The sequence below is a fragment of the Schistocerca serialis genome, chromosome 6 (assembly GCF_023864345.2).
Source record: "Schistocerca serialis cubense isolate TAMUIC-IGC-003099 chromosome 6, iqSchSeri2.2, whole genome shotgun sequence".
Lineage (NCBI taxonomy): Eukaryota > Metazoa > Arthropoda > Insecta > Orthoptera > Acrididae > Schistocerca > Schistocerca serialis.
Window position 1 is genome coordinate 465,083,661 of NC_064643.1, and position 19,294 is coordinate 465,102,954.

General features: G+C 41.7%; 1 protein-coding gene across 2 annotated transcripts in view; it reads right to left on the reverse strand.

Moving 5' to 3' along the window:
* LOC126483843 (multiple C2 and transmembrane domain-containing protein) overlaps positions 1 to 19,294 on the reverse strand; it is a 1,023,771-nt gene that overhangs the window by 22,155 nt on the left and 982,322 nt on the right. For both annotated transcript variants that reach the window (XM_050107055.1, XM_050107056.1), the window contains one exon: positions 4,451 to 4,658. In XM_050107055.1, coding sequence (XP_049963012.1) covers positions 4,451 to 4,658 — 208 coding nt within the window. The remainder of the gene's footprint in view (positions 1 to 4,450; positions 4,659 to 19,294) is intronic.

Here is a 19,294-nt window from a genome sequence, read left to right on the forward strand (position 1 = left end):
TTTTTAGTGAGAGAATCTAAAATATATTTGCCTCCCTTGAAGTCTAATGCTATAAAACAGAAACAATTTGACACCAAAGTGGCAGTAACTGTTGAAAGTAAAATCTCGCAGTTTGTCACAGATTAATGTACAAAAATAACTCTTAGATAGATGAACACTGTTTTCCGGTTACATCTTGTGCCTTTTCAGAACCAGTTTGGAGAGTCCTTTCCTCCACCTCAGCATCTGAACACCCTACTTCTTTTGGTGTCCTACATGTTTGGTGTCTAATTTGTGCATATGTCATGCTAGTTCAAGTTTTTCTGTTTCCACCGCAAGTTAACATTTTACTCTTTCTCAAATAGAGGATTTTGGCAAAGAACCAATAAGAAAGAACGACACCAATATTGGAAACTATCACTTCTATTTCAATGAGGTTTACACAGCTGGCAAGAATAGCTTCCAGAGTTTTACTAGACTTCAATATGAGCACAACTGGTAGCACAAACTATGTCTATGGAATAACTAATCTCCTGCTATCCACTTGTAGGCTTTGTGAGTGCCACTATAATCTGGCCATGAAGATCTGCAGCATCAGCCATGTGAATGCCATACACTTGTTCTTCAGAAACGCCACAGAAGGATGCCCAATGGGGTCAGGTCCATTGAATGTCTTAGCCATAGCATTGATGTAAGCCTCTCAAACATGAGTCCAGAAATGTTTCATCAACAAAAAAAGAGCACGTGATGTTAACGTAGTGCAGATGGGTGCCACCCTGTTGAAAAATGCCCAGAGGGAATTGTCACATGATGTAATTCTCCATCATATTCAGATATACAGTCCCAGTCACTGTGAGTTCATGAAAGACGAATGGTCCAATGATACCAGTTTTCAGCAAGCAACACCACACATTGACCTTCAGGCTATCACACTTGTCCTCATCTATAGTATATAGATTTAAAACAATGGAATGTAACAATATCATGAGAACATGCAAAAATACTTCTCATAATGTTGTATATAGATTTCAGGTTCAAAGTTCTGCAGATATGAAATGTGGCCTCATTCAAAATGGCTATCATCAGCAGGCAGATATCATCCTTGGCATGTTTCATCATCAGATCAGTAAACAGTTTCTGACAAGGATGATCATTAAACTGAAGAGCAGGTGAAGTTGCAGTTTGTAACACCATAGATACAAGCATTTATGTCATACTGTAATGTGGCAGAAGGGGACAGTACATAATGAACAGACTGATGGCAGTTATTTTGGAGATCATGATACCTGTGTAAATCCATGAATATTCGGTTTCCTACACTTTGTAACAATGTTATTCACATAAAACAGATAGACTGTGACCTAATTAGTAAACCTGTTATGTATTGTCAATGAATTAGGATGAATACATTACAGAAAAGATCTTCACAGCTGCCATAGGAAGTAAGCAAACACAGTTACTGCTATACTTTTTATATTTGTGTTGATTTTCAAAATGTACTAAACAACATAAGTCAAAATTACAGCAAGCAAGTGCCAGGAACAAATACTTTTATATAACATTGAAGTAATTGAGATTTTGTATGAAGAGTCATTTATACAAATAAAACCACATATTTATATATGAATTATGGAATGTATTTCTGTTAAATTATTATCACACACAAAATATCATACAAAAACAAATCTGGAATAACTAATCAGGTATCTAAAATTGCAACTTCATTAACTGTAATTTATCAAATGTACTCAGATAACAATATATATATTCACTGTTCATTATAGTAAAATTATAAAAGGAGCATAGCAGTAGTCATGTATGTCTCAGTGTTATAACAGATTTTGTGATGTCAGGACCGTGTTATGTCTACATCTACATCTACATGATTACTCTGCAATTCACATTTAAGTGCTTGGCAGAGTGTTCATCGAACCACAATCATACTATCTCTCTACCATTCCAGTCCCGAACAGCGTGCGGGAAAAATGAACACCTAAACCTTTCTGTTCGAGCTCTGATTTCTCTTATTTTATTTTGATGATCATTCCTACCTATGTAGGTTGGGCTCAACAAAATATTTGCGCATTTGTAAGAGAAAGTTGGTGACTGAAATTTCGTAAATAGATCTCTCCGCGACGAAAAACGTCTTTGCTTTAATGACTTCCATCCCAACTCACATATCATATCTGCCACACTCTCTCCCCTATTATGTGATAATACAAAATGAGCTGCCCTTTTTTGCACCCTTTCGATGTCCTCCGTCAATCCCACCTGGTAAGGATCCCACACTGTGCAGCAATATTCTAACAGAGGACGAACGAGTGTAGTGTAAGCTGTCTCTTTAGTGGACTCGTTGCATCTTCTAAGTGTCCTGCCAATGAAACGCAACCTTTGGCTCGCCTTCCCCACAATATTTTCTGTGTGGTCTTTCCAACTGAAGTTGTTCGTAATTTTGACACCCAGGTACTTAGTTGAACTGACAGCCTTGAGAAATGTACTATTTCTCGAGTAATCGAATTCCAATGGATTTCTTTTGGAACTCATGTGGATCACCTCACACTTTTCGTTATTTAGCGTCAACTGCCACCTGCCACACCATACAGCAATCTTTTCTAAATCGCTTTGCAACTGATACTAGTCTTCGGATGACCTTACTAGACGTTAAATTACAGCATCATCTGCGAACAACCTAAGAGAACTGCTCAGATTGTCACCCAGGTCATTTATATAGATCAGGAACAGCAGAGGTCCCAGGATGCTTCCCTGGGGAACATCTGATATCACTTCAGTTTTACTCGATGATTTGCCATCTATTACTATGAACTGTGACCTTCCTGACAGGAAATCACGAATCCAGTCGCACAACTGAGATGATACGCCATAGGCCCACAGCTTGATTAGAAGTCGCTTGTGAGGAATGGTGTCAAAAGCTTTCTGGAAATCTAGAAATACGGAATCAACTTGAGATCCCCTGTCGATAGCGGCCATTACTTCGTGCGAATAAAGAGCTAGCTGCATTGCACAAGAATGATTTTTTCAGAAACCATGCTGATTACGTATCAATAGATCGTTCCCTTCAAGGTGATTCATAATGTTTGAATACAGTATATGCTCCAAAACCCTGCTGCGAACCGACGTCAATGATATAGGTCTGTAGTTCGATGGATTACTCCTACTACCCTAACACTTTGTACTAAAAAATTTTAAGTTAAATTCTTCATTTCATGCAAATCATTTCATAGGTAGCATGTCACAAATTACCTAACATTGCAAGGAAGTGAACCTGAGGCAGTATCTTTAACGGAGGAGCTATAAAAATCAAAAGTTACACCACAGTTTATTTTGTCAACAGATACCAAGGTAAGTATTGGTTCCCTTCCTCCAAGCTGGGAACATTTCAACATCATGCAATCTGGATGTAAGTATGTTATGTTATTGTCCTGAAGCACAATCAGTTTCCTTGGACTTCTGAAAAATGATGCCTGTACATCAGTGATGGCTATCCGTAACCATCTGGGTGATCTGTAGTTTCTGCCAAAATTGCTGGTCCGGGTGCAGGAGACAGTTGTGAGCCTAGGGAAATTGTGAGCCTGGGGAAAGCTTCGTGTGTGTGTGGGGGGGGGGGGGGGGGGGCACACTTAGTCCTTAGTCATGTCATACAATGCTCTACCCAAAATTGCTGTTGCAAATGAGTGACTAAATGCATATTGACCATCCACAAGAAGCTTTCTCTTACCCAGAAAAATCCTTTAAGCCTGACTAGTTGTGACTCAACAGTCTGTATTATTTGTGTACAACTGGTACAACTGCACATGCACACCGTGTGTCCATCCCACACTCTTACAAAACTGAGTATTTCTGCTTTATGCCATGTCTTCCTCATGAAGTTCGACACAATAGCTTCTGAGCTACATCATTCTCTTTTGTTATTTCACCCCTGGACACATATTACTATCAATATCTGATTAATCAGTAGCATCTAATAATTCTTCCCAATCATGTCACATAACTACTCTCACCCTGGAGGAAAATTGCTTTTCAGGAGCTCAGAGTAATTGTTTTCATTATGTAATTTGTTTGGCTTTTATCAGTGTGGCACAACTTGACTACCACATATAACAGCTTGTTTTCTGAAATTTAATGTAATATGCGTAACTAATGAGGAGGTACTGAATAGGATTGGGGAGAAGAGGAGTTTGTGGCACAACTTGACCAGAAGAAGGGATTGGTTGGTAGGACATGTTCTGAGGCATCAAGGGATCACCAATTTAGTATTGGAGGGCAGCGTGGAGGGTAAAAATCGTAGGGGGAGACCAAGAGATGAATACACTAAGCAGATTCAAAAGGATGTAGGTTGCAGTAGGTACTGGGAGATGAAGAAGCTTGCACAGGATAGAGTAGCATGGAGAGCTGCATCAAACCAGTCTCAGGACTGAAGACCACAACAACAACAACAATGTAATATGCTTACCAGATCCTCATCATCAGGTACTCTAGACAACAGGTCCAGTACTTCATTATTAGGGACGGTATGAGGGCGAACCAGCTTTCGAGAAAATTTGTTGATTCCCCATGCCATTATAAGGTATCGAACTGGCACAAGGTACAGAACGATGGCCCCAGCTAAGCACATCATGATTGCCAGGGCTGATAAGTATGGAACTGTAAAGTTGAATGTGCTGTAAAACAAAATCAAACAGAAAATATATTAGCAATTATATTTAATTAATTATAAGAAACATTTTTAAGATGTGTGTGGTTATCTCATACATACAATTATCAGTATTTGCAAACCTGAAATAAATCTGAAAAATGACTCATGGTATTTTCCTACACATATGCTTAAACTTAGCTATATATGTCAAATGATGAGGATTAATTTTCACCCAGTTCTCCAATTGATCAATGGATGTTATCAAAGTACACGTCTTTCCCAAGCTATTATTATCAGTATTCTTTTTTTTAAATTATAGGTATATCAGATTCTTGAAATTACCTTTATAGGTTTATCAAAGTTCCTGAAATTGTAAAATGATTTTTCATTGTTATGTTCCCTCCTTATAGCAGTATCAGATTTTTCAGTTTATGTATACAGTCACAGAGTCACAGCGAGGTTTAGACATAACACTGTCTATTTTCAGTGTATGCAGCGTATACTGTACTTTTTGCGAGATTTAGTTTATATTGTGCTACAAAACGAAACTTGTCACAGTTCTTTCATTAACAATATGTACAAGGTTCTCTCATTAATGATGACATATACAAAATTCCCCCCACCCCCCTGTCCTGTGAACCATGGACATTGCCGTTGGTAGGGAGGCTTGCATGCCTCAGCAATACACATAGCCAAACCATAGGTAAAACCACAATGCAGGGATATCTGTTGAGCGGCCAGAGGAACATGTTGTTCTTGAAGAGGTGCAGCTGCCAGAGCAATAGCCCTTTCCACCTGAGCCCACACAATCGTGCTGGTTCGGTTTTTAATTTTGTATACCGACCTGTTGCTTCTGCTTTGCTTCCAACTGGATGATTGTGCATCTTGCGTGCTGCACGTTTCACTTGTTTTTGATCCGATTCTGCACCAGCAGCAACACTGAAAGTGAGTGTAAATACAAGCGTCATGTGTACTTCAGGTTAGTAGCTGATTACTTTGGGTTACTTAAAGTCTTTTAATGTATAACCACTTGTGTTTGTTTGATATTGTATATACAACATACTGGCAATGAAAAACGTCAGGAATCTCATACTTCTTAATAATAAATTGGCGCCAAAATTGTACCAACCCGATTGTGCCAGTTAGGTTTTATCTTGTGCAGCATCCATTTTTACTGGGCAGGTTGTTACATTGCTGTTTAGTTGGTTTTACTTCTGATTTCCATACAACAATAAAAACGACTTGATACATATCATTTGTTTATAAATGCAGGTTTAACAGACGATCAGATTCTGTCTCTGTTAGAGGATTCCGAACTAAGTGGCGCCTCTTCAGACGAAGATGAAGACTATGTTCCTTCTACAAATGTCAAACAAATTGATCACGAAAGTGAAGATCATTCTATCTCTGATGAAACGTGTGAAGTACAGAACACTTCAGATTGTTGTAAAAGAGAATCCAGAACTTCACTTTATCACGAAATGGATTTCATAGAAAAGTGACATCCACCACAAATAGATCATACTCCTGTGCAGATAAGTAGAAAATATGTGTCACATTAATTAGGCATTATATTTATTTCTTACCATACACCTTAGATTTTTTCTTCTTTGTTACAGAATCCTTCTCCTGTTCAGAGCCCTGCTCAGTATTTTTCTGAACATTTCAGTGAATGTTTGTTCGAAACTGCTGCTAAGTTCACAAACATGTGTAGTGTGGCTAAGAGTGGCAAGTCATTAGATACAACAGTTGGAGAAATTAAGGTGTTTTTTTGGAATTAACTTAATTACGGGGTGCATAAGGTATCCTAGGTTACCTATGTATTGGCAGAAATGCATTTCTCTGGGTGCAGTTAGTGACAGTATGTGTCGAGACCGTTTTTTCTTGCCCTGTGATACAACATACATTTAGATGCTGTAGCACCACCTCAAATGTCCAAACGAATAGACTGTGGAAGATTCAACCACTCATTGATTCTGTGAGAGAGAGATGCCATACTTTATCCCATACATTCAATTATTACAGTATCAATGAACAAATGATACCCTTCACAGGGCGTTGTAAATTAAAACAATATATCAAAGGCAAACCTAGGCCTTTAGGGCTTAAGAACTTTGTTTTGGCTTCAGCTTCAGATATAGTTTTAGATTTTGAGATATATCAGGGTGCCAGCATGAATGTTAGTGACAAATCATTAGGCTTAGGCGCTACAGTCTGGAACCGCGCAACCGCTACGGTCGCAGGTTCGAATCCTGCCTCGGGCATGGATGTGTATGACGTCCTTAGGTTAGTTAGGTTTAAGTAGTTCTAAGTTACAGGGGACAGATGACCTCAGCAGTTAAGTCCCATAGTGCTCAGAGCCATCTGAGCCATTAGGCTTAGGACCATCAGTGATTTTGCGACTTTCCCAAACTCTACCTGAGGGAAGTTTAATTTATTTCAATAGAGATACTCGGAGAGAGGGGAATCGAAGGCACAGGGACAATAACGACAAACAGAATGAAAAATGTTAAACTGAAAGGAAAAAGGAGTAGAGGTCATCAGTACGTTCGATCATATGAGGCTGTCATTATAACTGAGTGGCAGGATAATCAAAAGGTTGTTGTGGCATCCATTTCTGCTGGCATAGAGCCAAAGTGCAAAGTCCAAAGGTGGAGTAAGAAGGAATACAAATATTTAGAAATAGATTGTCCATCTGTCATTAAGAAGTACAGTTAATATGGGTGGAGTAGATATTAATGACCAACAAATTGAATGCTATCAGACGTGGTTCGGAACAAAAAATGGACCATTAAGTGGTTACTTCACTTTATAGACCTGACTGTAGTAAATTGTTGGTTTATGTATAGACAGCACTGCAGGGAACAGCAACTTCCAAAAAGAATGTAATGGATTTGCTGAAATTCAGGATGTCTTTGGCCGAGGCTCTATTGTCATGTCGAGATAGGAAAAGCACCGAAGAATGTGAGGTACAATTAGAGAGTGAAGTAGTTCCACCTAAAAATGCAAAAATTTACAAACCCCATCCAAAACCAGGGCTGGACAAGAGGTATGATGGCTATGACCACTGGCCAACAGTGGATGACATTTATTCCCCAAGGACTTGTCAGTTTGAGTACTGCAACAGCAGGACAAAAACTAAATGTGTCAAATGCAATCAGTACTTATGTCTATCCAAGGAAAAAAACTGTTTCAAGCCATTTCACAAAAAATAAAGTTTGATTTTGTGATGTAATTTTTAATTATTGAAACATTTTTGCTGTGATTGTAATATTTTTGACAAATTTTACAATTTTTGATACCTTTTTGCTATGATTGATATATTTTTGATGTGTTTTGTAATTAAATATGAATATAAAACATGGTTATGTTGTAATTTATACAGTAAACTTCAAAATTTTCCCTAAAATAACAGCATGAGATCATATGAACTTTCTACTGAATTAAAACCTGACCCGCATGATCGTGATACATGCATGTTACATCAGCTTTACAGAAGCTCTCCTGGTTCGCAGGAGAGCTTCTGTAAAGTTTGGAAAGCAGGAGATGAGGTACTGGCAGAAGTAAAGCTGTGAGGATGGGACGTGAATCGTGCTTGGGTGGCTCAGATGGTAGAGCACTTGCCCGCGAAAGACAAAGGTCACGAGTTCGAGTCTTGCTCTGCCACACAGTTTTAATCTGCCAGGAAATTTCATAGCAAGAAAAGACTACACAGAAAGAGATTACAAATAATGTTAACACATTACATTTTAAGATCCCTATTTTTGAACTCCGAAGTTAGATACTTACACAAGTTACTTGCTGATGAGTGTTCATTTGTTGTCACTTAACATTGGGAACAGTTCACACACTACACAAAATTTAGCTTTACTGCACTTGATTGCATGAATTGCACAATTGCGTGAATACCAGAACATACAGCAAAAACAACATAAAAAACAAGCATAAGCAAGGCTTTTCTGCTAACATGCAGTCAAAGCACAAAGAGTATGCAGCGATAATCTGTAAGGTGTGATTATCGATAGAATGTTCGATCGACTTTCACCGGTGGTGCTTCAAACACACAGAGTTAGACAAAAGTGCAGCAATATTCTGTGAGAAGGGATTAGCGATACTTTATCTGTCAACTTTTAGTCGAATTTCAAACACTCGCATCTCAGAATAGCAGCTATTATCGAAACTCAGAACTGAGATGCGATATGAACGCAGAGGGTGGGAACAAGCCCAGGAGTTGAAAATCTGTGAAGAAACGATGTTCATCCAAAAAACTGGAAGACTACCCCAAAATCCGGGAATCTTCTGGGAAAACAAGAAAAATTGGCAGGTATGGACGCCCCACACACCAACATTCTACATGATCCCCAAATTCCACAAACCCAACAATCCAGGTCATCCCATTGTGGCTGGTTATTGTGCCCCCACTGAAAGAATTTTAGCCCTCATTGACCAAAATCTCCAACCAATTGCCTGTAATCTAGCCTCCCATGTCAAAGACACCAATCATTTCCTTCATTGCCTCTCCACCATCCCCACCCATTTACTTCCTGGATCTCTACTTGTCACTATTAATGCCACCTCCCTATAAACCAACATCCCTCATGCCCATGGTCTTACTGCTATTGAACACTACCTTTCCCAATGTCCTTCACAGCCTTGGGCACCCACATGGCACCCTCCTATGCCAACCATTTTATGGGCAATCTAGAGGAGACCTTCCTAGCCTGGTTCAGGTTCACTGATTATATCTTCATGATATGGACTCAGGGCCAAGACACCCTATCTTTGTTCCTTCACAACCTCAGCACCTTCTTTCCCATCCACTTCATGTGGTCCTCCTCAACCCAGCGTGCCCTCTTCCTAGATGTTGACCTCTTCCTCTCTGATGGCTTCATCCACACCTCTGTCCACAGTCAACCCAACAACCACCAACAGTACCTGAATTTTGACAGATGACATCCCTTTCACACCAAAAAATCCCTCCCATATACCCTGGCCACCCAGAGACAGTGTATCTGCACTGACAAAAACTTCCTTGCTCAGTATGCTGAGGGTCTCACCAAAGCCTTCACAATGCGCTCTCCCCTAGACCTAGTCCACCAACAGATCTCCAGTACATCTACATCTACATCTACATCTATACTCCGCGAGCCACCTTACGGTGTGTGGCGGAGGGTACTTATTGTACCACTATCTGATCCCCCCTTCCCTGTTCCATTCACGAATTGTGCGTGGGAAGAACGACTGCTTGTAAGTCTCCGTATTTGCTCTAATTTCTCGGATCTTTTCGTTGTGATCATTACGCGAGATATATGTGGGCGGTAGTAATATGTTGCCCATCTCTTCCCGGAATGTGCTCTCTCGTAATTTCGATAATAAACCTCTCCGTATTGCGTAACGCCTTTCTTGAAGTGTCCGCCACTGGAGCTTGTTCAGCATCTCCGTAACGCTCTCGCGCTGACTAAATGTCCCCATGACGAATCGCGCTGCTTTTCGCTGGATCATGTCTATCTCTTCTATTAATCCAACCTGGTAAGGGTCCCATACTGATGAGCAATACTCAAGAATCGGACGAACAAGCGTTTTGTAAGCTACTTCTTTCGTCGATGAGTCACATTTTCTTAGAATTCTTCCTATGAATCTCAACCTGGCGCCTGCTTTTCCCACTATTTGTTTTATGTGATCATTCCACTTCAGATCGCTCTGGATAGTAACTCCTAAGTATTTTACGGTCGTTACCACTTCCAATAATTTACCACCTATGGCATAATCATACTGGAATGGATTTCTGCCCCTATGTATGCGCATTATATTACATTTATCTACGTTTAGGGAAAGCTGCCAGCTGTCGCACCATGCATTAATCCTCTGCAGGTCCTCCTGGAGTACGTACGAGTCTTCTGATGTTGCTACTTTCTTGTAGACAACCATGTCATCTGCAAATAGCCTCACGGAGCTACCGATGTTGTCAACTAAGTCATTTATGTATATTGTAAACAATAAAGGTCCTATCACGCTTCCCTGCGGTACTCCCGAAATTACCTCTACATCTGCAGATTTTGAACCGTTAAGAATGACATGTTGTGTTCTTTCTTCTAGGAAATCCTGAATCCAATCACAAACCTGGTCCGATATTCCGTAAGCTCGTATTTTTTTCACTAAACGTAAGTGCAGAACCGTATCAAATGCCTTCCTGAAGTCCAGGAATACGGCATCAATCTGCTCGCCAGTGTCTACGGCACTGTGAATTTCTTGGGCAAATAGGGCGAGCTGAGTTTCACATGATCTCTGTTTGCGGAATCCATGTTGGTTATGATGAAGGAGATTTGTATTATCTAAGAACGTCATAATACGAGAACACAAAACATGTTCCATTATTCTACAACAGATTGACGTAAGCGAAATAGGCCTATAATTATTCGCATCTGATTTATGACCCTTCTTGAAAATGGGAACGACCTGCGCTTTCTTCCAGTCGCCAGGTACTTTACGTTCTTCCAGCGATCTACGATAAATTGCTGATAGAAAGGGGGCAAGTTCTTTAGCATAATCACTGTAGAATCTTAAGGGTATCTCGTCTGGTCCGGATGCTTTTCCGCTACTAAGTGATAGCAGTTGTTTTTCAATTCCGATATCGTTTATTTCAATATTTTCCATTTTGGCGTCCGTGCGACGGCTGAAGTCAGGGACCGTGTTACGATTTTCCGCAGTGAAACAGTTTCGGAACACTGAATTCCGTATTTCTGCCTTTCTTCGGTCGTCCTCTGTTTCGGTGCCATCGTGGTCAACGAGTGACTGAATAGGCGATTTAGATCCGCTTACCGATTTTACATATGACCAAAACTTTTTAGGGTTCTTGTTTAGATTGTTTGCCAATGTTTTATGTTCGAATTCGTTGAATGCTTCTCTCATTGCTCTCTTTACGCTCTTTTTCGCTTCGTTCAGCTTTTCCTTATCAGCTATGATTCGACTACTCTTAAACCTATGATGAAGCTTTCTTTGTTTCCGTAGTACCTTTCGTACATGATTGTTATACCACGGTGGATCTTTCCCCTCACTTTGGACCTTAGTCGGTACGAACTTATCTAAGGCGTACTGGACGATGTTTCTGAATTTTTTCCATTTTTGTTCCACATCCTCTTCCTCAGAAATGAACGTTTGATGGTGGTCACTCAGATATTCTGCGATTTGTGCCCTATCACTCTTGTTAAGCAAATATATTTTCCTTCCTTTCTTGGCATTTCTTATTACACTTGTAGTCATTGATGCAACCACTGACTTATAATCACTGATACCCTCTTCTACATTCACGGAGTCGAAAAGTTCCGGTCTATTTGTTGCTATGAGGTCTAAAATGTTAGCTTCACGAGTTGGTTCTCTAACTATCTGCTCGAAGTAATTCTCAGACAAGGCAGTCAGGATAATGTCACAAGAGTCTCTGTCCCTGGCTCCAGTTCTGATTGTGTGACTATCCCATTCTATACCTGGTAGATTGAAGTCTCCCCCTATTACAATAGTATGATCACGAAACTTCTTCACGACGTTCTGCAGGTTCTCTCTGAGGCGCTCAACTACTACGGTTGCTGATGCAGGTGGTCTATAGAAGCATCCGACTATCATATCTGACCCACCTTTGATACTTAACTTAACCCAGATTATTTCACATTCGCATTCGCTAATAACTTCACTGGATATTATTGAATTCTTTACTGCTATAAATACTCCTCCACCATTGGCGTTTATCCTATCCTTGTGGTATATATTCCATTCTGTGTCTAGGATTTCGTTACTGTTCACTTCCGGTTTTAACCAACTTTCCGTTCCTAATACTATATGCGCACTATTTCCTTCAATAAGAGATACTAATTCAGGAACCTTGCCCTGGATACTCCTGCAGTTTACCAATATTACGTTAACTTTTCCTGTTTTTGGTCTCTGAGGACGGACGTTCTTTATCAACGATGATAATGTCCTCTCTGGTAAGCCGTCAGGTATTTTATCGTTTCGCCCAAGGGGGGGTCCCTCTAACCTAAAAAACCTAAAAAACCCCCGTGTGCACGCCACACGTACTCTGCTACCCTAGTAGCTGCTTCCGGTGTGTAGTGCACGCCTGACCTGTCTAGGGGGGCCCTACAGTTCTCCACCCAATAACGGAGGTCGATGAATTTGCAACCATTATAGTCGCAGAGTCGTCTGAGCCTCTGGTTTAGACCCTCCACACGGCTCCAAACCAGAGGACTGCGATCGACTCTGGGCACTATGCTGCAGATATTAAGCTCAGCTTGCACTCCGCGTGCGATGCTGGTTGTCTTCACCAAATCAGCCAGCCGCCGGAAGGAACCAAGGATGGCCTCAGAACCCAAGCGGCAGGCGTCATTCGTTCCGACATGTGCTACTATCTGCAGCCGGTCACACCCAGTGCGTTCAATAGCTGCCGGAAGGGCCTCCTCCACATTACGGACGAGACCCCCTGGCAAGCACACCGAGTGCACACTGGCATTCTTCCCCAACCTACCCGCTATTTTCCTGAGGGGCTCCATAACCCGCCTAACGTTGGAGCTCCCTATAACTAATAGGCCCGCCCTCTGTGACTGTCGGGACCTTGCCGGAGAATCGGCCACTGGCCCAACAGGCGAGGCATCCTGTGGTGGCTCGGAAACGATGTCATCACCACTAGGAAGCACCCCGTACCTGTTGGAAAGGGGTAAGGCAGCTGCCACGCGGCCAGATCCCACCTTTGCCTTTCGGCCAGGCACGCGCGAGCCCACCACTGTCCGCCATTCACCCTGGAGTGATGGCTGACCGGTAAGATGCTCACTGCCGGAAGATGCAGCGACATCAGGGGTTCCATGTGATTCCAAGGCCACCGAAGTAGGCATAGGTCTCACCACAGTTGCCCCAACGCCACTACGAGCCGACGCCTGCGCCTCGAGCTCGATGAGCCTAACAGACAAAGCCTCCACCTGCCCCCGAAGAGTGGCCAATTCTCCTTGCATCTGCTCACAACAACCACAGTCCCTACACATGACTATGTTTACCCTACTCTATACGGTGACAAATTCCCAAGATAATCTTCTGATGAGCTACTCTGATAATCAAGAAACACTCACTGAAATACGAGACGCGAAAACTACGCTAGGTTTTCCCAGAAAAACTATTTAAAAGCTAAGCGCAGCAAATAAGTACAAAAACGCTTTATACAAACAGTACTCGCTGCTGCTGGTGCTCTCGCTCTGGCTGTCACAAGACAACTGCTGATTCAAGTGACTAGTGGCTAACGGCCGCGAAACAAACAAAAGACGGTTTTAGGGCGCTTTCTGTTCCAAACGATCAAGAAAACACTAAGAAATCTAACACGAAAACTACGTAAAGTTTTATCAAGAACTGTTAGTTACTATGCAGAGCAGATAAACACAAATAGAATCCCTTCCTTAGTGGAAGGTCGTAAACAAAATGCAAAATAAACGCTTTATACAAACAGTACTCGCTGCTGCTGGTGCTCTCGCTCTGGCTGTCACAAGACAACCATTTCCCCTCACACCCCCAATCCTCCCCCCAGCCCCAAGAACCAGCCACGTAGGTGTGTCCCCTTTATCATGCAGTGCCACTCTGGACTGTAAAAAGTGAACCGCATCCTTTGCCAGGGCACTGATTACCTATCATCATCACATGAAATAAGGGACATCCTATCCAAGGTACTTCCCATCCCTCATAAAGTGGCATTCCATTGTCCACTCAACCTCCACAGCATCCTAGTCCATCCTCATGCCACTTCCTATTTCAACCCCTTGCAACAAGGATCATATCCCAGTGGAAGACCCAGGTGCAAAACCTGCTCAATTCACCCACCCAGCACTTCCTATTCCAGTCCTGTCACACGTTTATCCTACCCCATCAGGGACTGGGCCACCTGTGAAAGCAGCCATGTCATTTACAATCTCTGCTGCAATCATTGCATGTCCTTTTTTATTGGTTTGACCACCAACCAGCTGTCCAAGAGGATGAACAGAAACTTCCAAACTGTGACCAAAGCAAAATAGACCACCCTGTGTCACAACACACAGCTGAATATAACACACTTGACTTCAGTGCCTGCTTCACTACCTGAGCCATCTGGATCCTTCCCTCCACCACCCGCTTTTCAGAACTGTGCAGATGGGAGTTATCCTTACAACACATTTTCCACTCCTGTAGTCATCCTGGCCTCAACCCACACCCTCCACCCAACAGTTTCCACTACCTCTGTCCTATGACCTCTTCCTCATCCTCATATCCCACACAGTTTATTTGCATCTCTCTGCCATGCACCCACCTGTCTTTTCCCACTCCGTTCCTTTTTGCTCCAGTTTTTTTCCCCCCACTTCTCTGCCCCACAACCTCCTGACACTGCGCCTGTTGGTAGGCTAGTTCATGCATACTCCACCAGACAGCATTCTTCTCTCTCCTCAACCATACATGTCCCCCTTTTACTTACAAAGGCTGTAGTCGAAAGCTTTATGTGAGTGTCTTTTAATTGTGCCTGTCTGCAACTTGACGTGTCTTCTTTAGGGTAAGCAACAATCTTTTCCTACATTGTTCATATTCCTATCTGGAGTTTCCAGTTTTTGACATAACTGTAAGTGGACATACACCATAGAAGTGCTTCTAGAGTTCTACCATTGTCATAAACAGCCCCTCCGGTCCCACCATGCTTGAGCAGCCAAACACAATGTTCTCATTCACAAATGTCAGTTTGTTACCAATGCTCACCATGATTCCTATTGGTGTTTCTCTGGTCTGTGGTGCCATCTATCAGTTGGCTCTAGACAGGGAGGTGCATCAATGTGTACTGCAGTGTGAGAATCCATCTTTGGCTGAAGTGCTAAATATTGCTCAATGTATCAAGGTATCTTGTGCTGCTGTTGATCAGATTGATGCTTGGTGTGACATCACCATAGCGGCTCCCGTTGCTGGTCTTCAGGAGATGGTTAGTTCTCAGAGGGAGGGAAACATAGCAGCCATGCAAATGTGGCCTCTGTGCCACAATGGAGAGTGACGTGTCAAACAACAACCACAGTAATGGCAGTGGTCTGCACTCCCATCTTGGCCACATTGTTTTGTGCAACATGACAGGGCCATGTACCCTAAGCTGTGGGCGACTTGCAACAACTGTAGGAAAAAAGGACTTAGAGTGTCTGTATGTCATTCCCAGCATGCTTCTGTGGACATGGACATTAACTATGTGTCTTCATTACTTACGAATCATAACAAACTGCTTATTGAAGTGCAACTGACAGACTAGAAACTCAGACTACAAGGTGATTGTGAATGCTTTCTCTAAATTTCCATACATTATCCACTATCATTTGGTGACACCCATGGCTATGATTCAGATCTTCTCCAACTTTTTTTCTTTTCAAATTTTGCCTTATAAGCTTGTGACGGACAATGGTCCACAGTTTGTGTATCAGCCCTCTCATGATTTTTGCACTCATCAACATTTGTCAAATGACTGCTCCTCCTTTTCACTCCCAATCTAACGGTGAGGCAGAACATCTCATCTACACATTCAAGGTTAAAATAAGGAAGCATGCCACAGATTCCTCTGTTAACAACATCTTGACAAGCTCGTTGAGTTCCTACAGGTTTGCACTGGTGGGGGTCAGAGTCAGACTGAGATGCTCCGTAGTTGTCAGCCATGTACCCTCCTGCATCTGCTCATGTTGCCACACCAACACCCGTTGGCACAGCCCTCACCACAGTTCACTTCTGGCTCCATAGTCTGAGCTTGGGGTTCTACTGCTGTCCGAAGCGGATTCTGCCCACAACCTGCAGCTGCTGTGGCTGCTGCCTGTGTATGGTGTGCATCAGTGATGGACTGGTGGTGTGCCGCCACAGCCAGTTGTATCCTTGCATGATGGCAAGGGCCATAAGTTCACTGCCTCTGCCCTCAGCATCTGTCCTGGCCTTGTGGGGCATCCCAGCTGTGAGTGTAGACCTGCCCTCACTGCCTCGTGCCACTCCTCCAGTGTCCTACTCTTCCCCCCTCCCCTTCCATTTGCCTGCTGCTGGACCTTCCCCAGCACCTTTACAACCTTCAACACCAGATACCCAGCACACCTGACTGAGCAGCTGGCCACTTCACTGTTGGGCATAGTTCCACCAAGTCAAAGAATCAGATGCTCCTCTCTGACAGTACTACATCTACATAAAAAACTACATCTACATGATTATTCTGCAATTCACAATTAAGTACATGGCAGAGGAGAAATGACTGCCATGCATGTCCACAACCAAACCACTCCTGCCCTAATCATTGGTTCAATCCTGGAATCTCCTTCTGCCACTGAATTCATCATCTATGGCATCCGCCATAGAGACCATGCACATTTCAACAGCCATGCCCACAGCAGTGAAGTACCCTTTCCCCACAGAGCAAAGGGTGCTGTAATCCTGTACATAATACTTAGAAATGCACCAAGTCATCAGGCCACCAGTGCACTACACTTTGAACTTTCCACCAACTATATTCATGCGGGCTGGCCATCAGAAGCTACCTGTGATGGGATACCTGGACTGTGCACATGGCATAACATCTGTCGTACCATCTACTAGAGCCCTCCTCTTTATAAGCTCAGTGAAGCATGCCCTCACCCTCATATTGTGCCCATACTTACTGCCAGCAATTGCTTGCGACAGTACCTGGATTGTTTATGTGTTTGTGTCTATGTTCTCAAGTGTTGTTAGCTTGTATGTGGAAGAAAAATAAACTTTGGTTCATTGTGGCCATTGTACTGTTCATGTCTTCCAATATGATAAACATCCACACAGTCACAAAGATACCACGAGCAGGTAAAATCAAGGATTGTCACGTAAACATCTTGACAATACTGCTCATGTATCCATGTTGCTGACAAAATTAATGTACAAAAGAAGGCAAAAGTAAGTTGAAGATCAATTGAATGACAATCAGTTTGTCTTTAAAAAAGGTAAAGGCATCAGAGGGGAAGTGTTGATGTTATATTTCACAACCTCATTAATGGTTTTCTGCATGGTGTGCCTGGTTTTGCACAACTATATACTTTGAATTGTGATGATTAATGAGAATTCTGGCAACATCATGTCATGTTTTTTGGAACAGATAATTACCCCATTCATGCTGATGTCCAATCTTCTCTCATGACTTGCTGTGAGTGTCATGATATTTATTTTCCACAGTTTACTTCATCACTATTTTCTATGGAAGCACATATTTTAAAATGCACTTGGACTGAGCCACCATTAAACTCGTTCATGCTGGTGGTCTCAAAAACTTCTTCAATTGTATTAAAAAATTCTCTTTCTTGTGTTTTCATAGTCTAGAATGTTGAACTTATTTGTTTATGGCACCTGATATTTTCTTTCAAGTCTGGAGTGATATCATTTTTTAGACCAAAAGTATGAGCTTCTGATCTGATCTTAAGGATTCAACAAGATGAATCAACTGCTTTATGTTTGTCAACATTTAAGCATATTTTGCAGTTACATTTAAATATTTACACAATTTGTGTTTCACATTTACTTTGAGTCAAGTGCAGATGACTAGCCACTTAAAAATGTATCAAGGTTTACTACTGCAAAACAATTTTAACGGTACAATGTATGCATTGCTGAAGAAGTGCAACAACCTGATGAAATTTAATAAATGATTTACCACAACTTGTATACACCTTGCTAGACTGGAAGTAAAAAAGAAATGGATACACAGGTTACATATACAGGTGCAACAAATAGAAACATGTAATACATCTTTCATATCTAGAAAATATGATAATAAATTCAGTGATGGATGATGAGGATCATATGGCTGTTACAGTCATACCTGTCTAGCTTGTGAGTGGGTAATGAATAATTATACTCACCATGTAAGAACCATCAATTACTTTTCAGAACAGGAGATGAGATTCAGTGAGCTCCTTTTGAAGCAATTAGCTTGCAGATAGTCTCATTGGAGCAGATCTTTTGGAAAAAATTGTTAAAAGGAAGCATCTGATACTGTCTCTGAGTTTGGGAAGAGTCAAAATTACTTTCTAAGCTCTTTTATCCAAATATATATGGATTATAGGTAATTTTCCTTCTGGATGACTAATTACACTATTATGATATTGCAGTGCTGGTGTTATTCTAATAATGATGCACTGAGGCAACCACATCCATGACTTGCCACATCAGATGAATTTGCAATTGTGAATAACAACAATGAAAATTTGTGCCGGACTGGCACTCGAACCCAAATTTCCCACTTATTGCAAGTGGTCACCTTACCATTTGGCTATTCGTGCATGACTCATGACCAGACCCAAATTTCCACATGTCACCATACAAACTTCCATATGTTGTAGACGTATGATTGATGACATATGGAAGTTTGGGTCTGGCCACGAGTCATGCACAGATAGCCAAATGTTAAGGAAATCCAAGTTCCAGTCCCGGTCCAGCACAAATTTTCATTATCATCATTCCATTCTACAGCTGATGGTAGTCATTATTCACAATTGCAAATTCATCTAATGTAACTGCACTATTGGTCTTGCTCATTGGGTCTTATCATTTTGAGAGTACAATTTTGAACATCTTGCCGACCCAAGAATAAAAACATGAATGATGAAGCTCGTCTTTCATTCATACAGAATGGGATGCACTATT